Source organism: Porites lutea, chromosome 11, assembly GCF_958299795.1.
Source record: "Porites lutea chromosome 11, jaPorLute2.1, whole genome shotgun sequence".
NCBI classification, from domain to species: Eukaryota; Metazoa; Cnidaria; class Anthozoa; order Scleractinia; family Poritidae; genus Porites; species Porites lutea.
In genome coordinates, this window is record NC_133211.1 from 23,138,982 (window position 1) to 23,148,481 (window position 9,500).

Here is a 9,500-nt window from a genome sequence, read left to right on the forward strand (position 1 = left end):
ACTGCACAATAATTGCTCGCTCATCAACAACCACTGTTGACCTTTACGCTTCGATATGACCGCAAACGACCAGGTTTAATACGCGACGTGAATATTCAAGCTTAGCGACCGCGTTCGCGCAACAATGCAGCACTTGCTGTGGGAGGGATGGTACTATTGCTTCCAGGTCAATCGACTGACCGAAGGTTCGCTTCGTTAGTTTTGACCAGAAAACAAAAAGCGATCGCCGGACCGTCCGTAAGTTTTCAACAGGGCAGCCCTGGTTTTCAAGTTCGAATTCTTCTAACGTTCGCTGTCTCAACTGCTGTCACCTCTTTCGTCCAGCCGCTTGCATAGGTTCTTGACTCTACCAGACTTATTTGCTTAGATTAACAACGTCTTACTCCATAATATGTTGTCCAAACTGGTGAAGGAGGACGAGATTTTCCGCCCAGGAAAAAGGCAAAATCTGGCCCCCGCTATGCAGCTGACTAGAAGATACAGCTGAAGATATCGTAAAGTAAAATTTATGTGCGCGATATCTTTTTTTATTATTATTATTATTATTCTCAAAACTCAGGGGCACCCAACGATGATTTCCCCCTAAATGCATTGAAAACACATTTAATCAAGGCTGTCCAGAGTACTTTTGATCGAAAAATGCATTCTAAACAGCGCTTACATAAATTTAGTCAGGAGGGCTAAAAGCGGAGCTAATGATTTATAGTTTGCTCATACTAAATATAAAATATATCGTGTAATGCTAAGCGGAGAAGGCAACGAGACAGAGCCCCCCAACGACTGTTTCCTCAAATACTTTCAATTGAAAACACTTTTGTAGCTATTCATAAAGTACTTTTAGCTCTATAGAAATGCATTCTAAGTGGCGCTATAAAATTTGCATCTCAGTGTTCGGCCATTCTAGAGGAACTTGAGTCTTTTCGAAATTGCGACGAATTCAGAATTATTTTCCCGAAAAGTTTAGATGTAATTTAACGTATTACGAAGGAGATAATTTTTCAGATACCTTCTTTCATTACATTTTTGAATCCGAAAATTTTAGGATTCCATTTTACTCTCTACGAAAAATAGCCTAACCCGGTGAGTGAAATGTCAAAAATTAAAAGTTGGATGCCCTTGACCAGAACTGTGAAAAACAACAATAGGTCTAATTGCAGCACACTTTCTTGTACATTTCCTTGCCGTTGATTTGCATGACTGCAACGTAAAACGTCCAGAAAACTTCCTGGTTTTCACTTTTTATGGAGAAAATGTGGTACATGTTCTTGTTCACTTTTTCCACTGCCGCTTATTTTTTTTAGCTCCGCTATAAGATTCGTATCTGTTCGGTGCTCCTTGGGCAAATTGGATCTTTTTAAAAATTACAAGGGCTTCAATATTATTTTCCCGATTAATTGACCTGGAAGCAATAGTACCATCCCTCCCATAGCAAGTGCTGCATTGTTGCGCAAACGCGGTCGCTAAGCTTGAATATTCACGTCGCGTATTAAACCTGGTCGTTTGCGGTCATATCGAAGCGTAAAGGTCAACAGTGGTTGTTGATGAGCGAGCAATTATTGTGCAGTTGCGATGGGTTTTGTGGAGCAAGCGAGCCAGAAGCAGGAGCACACGTTACCTGCAGATTAGCCGATGGTTATTTGGAGCGGATTCGTCGATTATTCTCGAATTTATAGCGCTTCGTGTGAAGGCGCGTGGAGATGGTCTGTTTGTTTTGTAGCCAGCCTTTAATTCTTCTTTAGTGGATAGTACCTACAATTTCAAAACCCAACAAAATGCCACTTAAACCGGCCAGGAAAGACAAGGATACGTTCAGTTGAAGGTATCTTAGCTTTGTTTTGTTATATTTTGACTTTTAGACTATTTAAGTCCATGGGAGTTTCGACGACTCATCGCATTAATTTGTCCATGTGGATATTAATATATTCATTCAGTGACACATACTACGTCTGGGCCGCCTGTGGTGCCGCCCAACGGAGTCGTGATTTTGAAGCTCCTGATTTAGAACGGGGTATCCATTTCAGAGGCGTTTTCTAGAACGGGGTATAAAAAATTGTAGATCACGGCTTTATCTTCTGCTTAAAATTGTTGCTGATTATGAAGAAGCATTTATTTGATGTATAGGTCGAACAAATAAGGAAATATCTTTTTAAAAAAACCGGGCTATTTCAATTTACAAACTTTCTAGAACGGAGTATAAACAATTGGCCCATTTCTAGAACGGGGTGTCAGTTTTAGGACGAATTCTAGAACGGGGTGTAAAAAATTGGCCATTTCTAGAACCGGGTATCAATTTTAGGGAAAATTTTTTTAGAACGGGGTGCCAATTTGGAGTCCCGGGCGGCACATACCCACCCAAAAAATACCCAAGTGCCTCCCCCCGGGGGCCTTAGCATCCTCGTAATTACCCTAAAGTCTCTGGAGAAACTTGTTTGCAAGTTACTGTTCCGTTATAGATCCAAATCGACCAAATTGCTGAAGGAAGGAATTAATAATGAGGGTAATGTAAAGATAAGGATATTTTGATGTAATCTTTAAAACAAATGCCATTATGCACTGCACTTTCTGAATAGCTGCCAGTTTCGTCAGTGAAAAATTCATTTGTGGACGTGGCCGATGTGCAGCTACAAAGGAAGTTTAGAGTTCTGTTCGCCAGCTTTCGCCGGTATATTAAAACATTCTGAATGTTGAAATGGAAGCTAGCAGCTTTCTTAGGGCCGCCCTTTCACGTTATGAAACTCATAATAATATTATTCTGACTATATATCTACAAGGTTGCTGTTTGAGTTTCGGCACGTAAATCACAAAATAACATTAAATTTTTGGCATTAGGGTTAAGCCATATTCACTATCTTTGAAGGTCAGAACATGACAGTTAGCATCTAGAATTTCATGTCCTGAACTCACATAAGCTCTGGCGTGCTTCCTTCATCGTAATCACTGGAATAAGCATGGCAGCAAGTCGTGATTCACCTGCCCTTTTAAATGTCGTTTCATGTATTCATCTGATTTTCACAATCACATCAATTGCTTTTCTTTCATACAAAGTTTACTTCCTGGAGAGTGAACTCTCGTTGATTCAAGGAAAAATATCTATTCAAGAGCACAGCGATATCGGCAACAGTGTCTCCCAGGCGACTCCCCTTGCACTTACAGCACCAACCACGGAGCAGATCAAGAGAAAGCGACGTAATCTCAAAGCTCAGCCATCTTCTGCTGACCAACTCGATGCAATATGTGCACAAAAAGTCTTAAATGACCTTCAGGTACTTTCGACTTTTTTTGCTGACTTAACTAGTTTTTACTCTCAGAGCTTGCTGATCCCTAAATATACCTCAAAGCTACAAAAATTACGATAATAAGTTCCGGTACTTCTTTTAACGTAGCGCTAAGGGATGGAGAAATCTCCATTATACACAGGAGTACCGGGGGTAGTGTTACAAAAATTCTATTATAATTAAGGAAGGTTTAGGTCGGGGTGTTTGGTGGTTCGATGTTGGCCGATCAGTCATTGTACTTCATACTCTCTGTTCAGAAAAAGGAGCGTTTTGTTCGGTACGTTATATTGATAGTGCTTTACTTAGATTTGTGGGCTGGCATATTAACTAGATAATTCAGTAAATTCACTGCAGTCAATTCTAACTTATTTTGCAACAACCGGCAATAAAATATAATTCATAAGTCAAAAAATATTTTGTTTGTATGTTGTAAGTTTCAGGCACTGAAATATTAGTCTTACTAGAAGATGCAGTGTCGGTTGCAAGTTATTCAGGGACACCCAACGACGATTTTCTCCTAAATACATTGAAAATACTTTTTGGGCTATCCAGAGTACCTTTAGATCCGTCTAGAAATACATTCTAAGAGGCGCTTTAAAATTTCTATCTGTTCGGTCATCCTATACTGGGGAACTTGAGTGTTCTCGAAATTACAAGGGCTTCAGTATTATTTGCCTGAAAATTTTAGATGCAATTTAACATTTCATGAAAGTCAAAATTTTTCTGATTCCTCTCTCCATGGTATTTTTGAATCGGAAAATTTTAGGTTTCCTTAATTTTCTACGAAAAATATCATAACCTGGGGAGTGAAATGTGTAAAATTAAACTTCAGAAAATCGTAGGGAATTTATTAGATAAGTTTCGAAAATTATACATGAATCAGGAAATTTGTAGCTGTCGCCAAGTAAAAGAAAATTCTAGACAATATTTGCTTCTTCGAACAGATATTTTACAGAAAACAGTCGTTGGGTGCCCCTGTTTATTGAATGAGTCTCAAGATGAAATTATAGTAACTTGCTTGTTACATTTTTAACCTTCATTGGACGTCACGTTTTATTGCCATTAACTCAATTTCTTTCCATTGATTTATTCATTTATCTTTAGATTAAATTAAATGAAAAGCTCTTTATACATTAATTTCGTGACGTTAGGCAAGATCAATGGATTTGAACTTTCTATAGTGTCCGTTAACTTAACCATTGTGCTTTTTTTATTTTCCTTGAACGCTGAAGGTTATTAATGACACAGTGAACGGAACTGGAAAGCTTGTTTGCATGAGAGGTGAGTTGGATGTATACGAATTTATTATATCACCTTATTATTCCCAAGAAAAGTAATATATATAGCACAAATTCTTCCGTCAAATATAAATGAATACGTGCGTGATCGTCCTTTACGCAATATAGTAATTATCAGCTTCTTGTCTAGACCTAGAGTAGTTAAAAGGGGTAAAAATCCTGGCTAAAACCCGGGGAAAAGCCTCGATATAAAAGTTGTTAGGATTTATCAAACTGAAATAGAGATGCTTGGTGGGCAAAGCGTGATCGAAAACTGGAGTTGACAAAAAAAACTTTGCAAATCACATTCTACATCTCAACGGTGAGTCGCCTTTACAAATTAACTCAATTACTAGTGGCCAGATGTAAATAAATTACTGTTTTTTCTTCGAATGGCTCTTAAAACTCAGTCGAAAATCACATCAGATTTTTATATCAGCACTTCAGTAATTTCTTGACATGTGGCACCGAGGTTGAGGCAAACTTTAAATAGGACACTACACTGTGCCTAAACTGAAAAAAGCAACCAAAAAAAAGCTAATTTATACAACAGGATAAATTTTAAAAAGTTAATGTGACAACCATAGACCCTCCTTTACCAGTAATCAAACCAGCTCACTTCCTTTCAGGGGTTACTTCTTGCATGTGACCCCTGTCACACTAATGTTTCACTCAGCCAATTAGATGCCAGCTATCACATGAAAAGTTGATGCCTATAATTTCGCGCCTAGATCAGCAAAACAGCACTTCATATTCTTCTCTTCGTGGAACAAAATCCCATCCCACCCTCCCTTATCACTGCTTGATTCTCTCTGCTTGTTTTCGTAAGGTTTTATATATGATTTCCTTTCTCTTGCTTAAATTGAAGAAGTTTCTTATACTCTTTGCAGTCATAAGAACAGCAGATCATTTTTGTTTTCACTGTAAATCCATTGACAATTGTCAGGCAGATATGGCAGAAAAAGGGTGAGGTTTCTGCTGAGAGGAATCATTCTTAGCCAGCATCGCAACATGCCTGTGCACTTAGTTACTTTGGGCCTTATATTTTGATTATTAAGTTGATAAAAGTTTAGTTGTCATTTATTTACAACTTGTATTAATATATTTTTCTCTAACCTCTCTCCCTCGAGGTTCATGTAAAGTGTCTGGCTCTGCTTTGGGGAGGGTTCAGGTTTCCCTTAAAGATAAATGAGGGTTTTTCCTGAAGAACAGCAGGCATGCAGTAATAACTTAAATTACTGATCATATCTGTATTGAGTTGTTGGCAATTTAATAAACATGGGTTTGGGATGAAGTGCTCCCATACAGGTGACCCTTTGCCCCTTAGACTCTTGTTACTCCTTAAAACGGGGAATTAGACATCTATAGAGGTCTTTCCACCTCTACAGTATCCAAGGGGGATTATCACCTCCACTCACAACCTTGGGGAGCTATCACCCCCTAGAGAGAATTATCACCTTTCACTATGCTGGGGGATTATCACCTCCTGGAGAGGATTATCACCTCTCACTATCCTGGGGGATTATCACCCCCTTGAGAGGATTATCACCTCTCACTTCCCTGGGGGATTTTCACCCCCTAGAGAGGATTATCACCTCTCCCCTTATAGATTTCGGATTGTTACACCAATATGTAGGGATAAGTAACCTGCTGTCCATATTTGGAGTACTTCATCCCTTACCCCCTTTCCCCACAATAATTCTGGTCTGGTTATTTGCTTTTATCTAAAGGGTTATGGGTTGGGAGCATTAACAGAACAGAACAGAACAAAAGCAAACAAACAATTAAATACACACACAAACAAAAAAACAGGATAAGAAAGTTTTTCTTTTGATAGACTGACTGTATGTCAGTTTTTGTTTTGGTTTGTTTTTTTGTTACGCTCTTTGGCCTGTGTTTACCCAGTTCCATATTGAAAACAAATAAAAGTAAAGATTGTTAGCACTGTCAGTCAACGATTACCAACGACACATTTTTGGCTTTTTCACAGGGGCTTTATGTTGGCTGTTTTATTTTCTGGCATTTGATTGGCTCAGACAAAAAGCCACAATTCTTAACCGTCAACCTTACTAGACTAGATGTTTGGGGAGGGAATGGGACGAACGTTTGATCAAAACGTTTTACAAAATTGCAGCCAATTTTGGGAAGTCTTAGCTTTTGCAACCATTAAAAAGCCCTAAAATAAGGCATTTATACCAAGTTTCTGTAACAATTATAGGTCCCCAGGGCCCTCCAGGAGCACCAGGTCCCAGTGGCCCACAAGGTCGCCGCGGTCGTCGAGGTCGTCCGGGTAAACCAGGAAAAGACGGATCGCCAGGAATTCAAGGCCCCCAAGGAGTCCCGGGGAAAGGCATCGAAGTAAACGTGACAGAGATTAATAACCTCGTCGAAAGATTGAAGAATTTTGATCAAACAAAAGTAAGGTCGTTTGGTGAGTAAATTTTATCGATCGAATCCCATGCTTTTTGAAACCCTCCTTCATCTCTATCCTGTTTGATGTATTGCAATCGAGCAGAGATAGGGGCGCAAAAAATGGTGGAGAGTACGCCTACATTTGACAAAGTATGTAGAACGTGAATTCCCTTTTTAAGAGAGGTTTCCGCCGCTGTCGCCGTCATCGGATCTTAAAGGGGCTATGTGATGATGATTTGCTGTTTTAGCTGGTCAATTATGTGCCGAAGTAATTTTTAGTGCATTTGCCCATACACAAAATGTCCCTGTAAAGTTATGAAGAAGATATCAAACAATTTCATCAGGGAGCCTAACCATCATAATTTTTTTAGTAAGTTTTGCAAGCATAGTATTAAAACTTAAAAAGTTGGCCAAATTTTTCCAAGATTCAAGAATCCATGTCCATCCTTGCCATCCGTAGCAACAGAGGAAAGGAAACTGTTACAATGCTTAATTATGGTCTTAAATAACAAAACTGGGCCATAATTTTTGGAATTAAATTTATGCGAAGACACTTTTTAGCTTAAAAATGATGGCATAGAGCATGACATAGCCCCTTTTAGATCCCCATTGCTGGTTAAATCACACCCGCTGTCCCTGAACTAGATAGAGTTCTGTTTATATAGGAATCCTTACAAATAATATGGAAATAAGTGAATCGTAGAACCTGGTGAAGCAGGGGGAAGAAGCCTATAGCCGGGTTAAAAAAAAAAAACCTAAACAACAACAGCAAAGAAGAAGAAAGGAAAAGAAACAGGAATGGAAAAAATAAAAAAGGAATTCTCCCCAGAATCGAACCCAGTATATCCTACTTAATGTGACAATTACTGATACCACTAGGCTACATGAGGAACATTTTCGCTTTGGAAATGATATTATATTTAATTAAAAGCCTTTTCCTCCGAACTTTCACCGGCAAGCGCCGTTTAAAGCTGATCGAGCAGTATCAAACTCGAATTTAAAGATATATTTTAGGAAAATGCCCGGGCTTTTGTCGTAAAAAACTGACCTTAAAAGCACTCCATCGCATTTAAAGAACATATGCCCAAAAAGCCAGTATTGAAGATAATGCTCCAAATAACTTCCATTTCTTCTTAATGGTACTTCTGCCTTCGAAATTCATCGCTTAAAGCATTTCTTGACCTCTAAAACAGCCGCTAAAACAACCCGTCCAGGTTTGTTTTTTGTTTGTTTGTTTACTCACTACTTTGTTGCTGGGCAACTTCCAACGCTCACTAAACCGACAGAAATAATTAAATCTAAAGCAAGATCATCCTTCGCTAAGCTCTCATAGCGCGAATGACGCACGATGTGAATTCCGACAAAATTGTAAACTTGCTACTCGAAGCATTACGATCCTTCGTTTCTTCCTTGAACACCGCCTTAATCTCAATTTACTCTCTAATGCTAGGTTAGTTATATTCAGTTATTGGGGTGTGAGCGCCAAGATGGCTGCCGCCTCTCGTAGTTCACCGTCCATGTGCGCCGTTGTACTCTGATGACATTAGTGTACAAAAGAATATTAGGAGGAAGCTTGAACGCAAATGGCGATCTTCAAAATTACCTGCAGACAGTTCAAAGAACTGTGATTACCTCAGCTAAGCAGGCTTATTATTCATCCAAGATCCTGGAGAACTCTGGGAACACTGGCATTCTTTTCAAGACAGTAGAGAAACTTCTAAACTCCAACCCTGCCCAACGTTATCCATCTGGCACTGACAATTTGGCTGAATCATTTGTAGATTTCTTTACCAACAAAATTGTCAGAATTCGCAATGATCTTGACACGTGTTCTCGAATTCCGAATGACAGCCCTGTAACACCCTGTAGTACTAAAACCGAGTCCTGTTTGGCCTGTCAGTTTCTTGAGGAAGTGATCTCTGGTTATGTTAACAACCTGTGCACAAAGACCTGTGCACTTGATCCTATTCCATCGTCTGTGTTTCAACGGTGTCAGCATCGACTAGTTCCATTAATAACTGGTATAATTAACTTGTCGCTTTAATTTGGCCAAGTACCCGATAGATTCAAAGTTGGCGTGATTAAGACATTGTTTAAAAAAGAGCGTAGCTGATCTTGAGAACTTTTCAAATTTTCGGCCAGTATCGAATATATATTTTCTATCTAAAGTCACGGAGAAAGCAGTTGCAGCACAATTATGTGATCATCTTAATGGTAATAACGAGGGTTTACTAGAAGAATTTCAATCAGCGGATAACGATGTTATCACACTACTGAAAACGCAATTGTCAGAGTCCATAATAACATTTTGCAAGCTGTTAACGACAACACATCTGTTATTCTACTATTGCTTGACTTATCAGTTGGCTGCATTTGATACTGTCGATCACACGATCTTGGTATCAAGACTGGCGAATCGTTTCGGCATTAGGGACACTGCTCTTAATTGGTTTCGTTCATATCTTCAGTTACGCAAGCAGTTTGTTTCTGTTAATGGTATTGATTTGTCCGCACTAAAAAATCTGCAATACGGAGT

General features: G+C 39.0%; 1 protein-coding gene across 1 annotated transcript; it reads left to right on the forward strand.

Annotated features, from left to right (window-relative positions):
- The first annotated feature begins 2,767 nt into the window (after positions 1–2,767).
- Positions 2,768–9,008, forward strand: LOC140953343 (uncharacterized). Its single transcript, XM_073402831.1, has 4 exons — positions 2,768–3,263; positions 4,508–4,556; positions 6,771–6,983; positions 8,512–9,008. Exons 1-4 carry the CDS (start codon positions 2,949–2,951, stop codon positions 9,006–9,008), a joined length of 1,074 nt encoding a protein of 357 aa, XP_073258932.1. The 5' UTR covers positions 2,768–2,948.
- Positions 9,009–9,500: the final 492 nt, after the last annotated feature.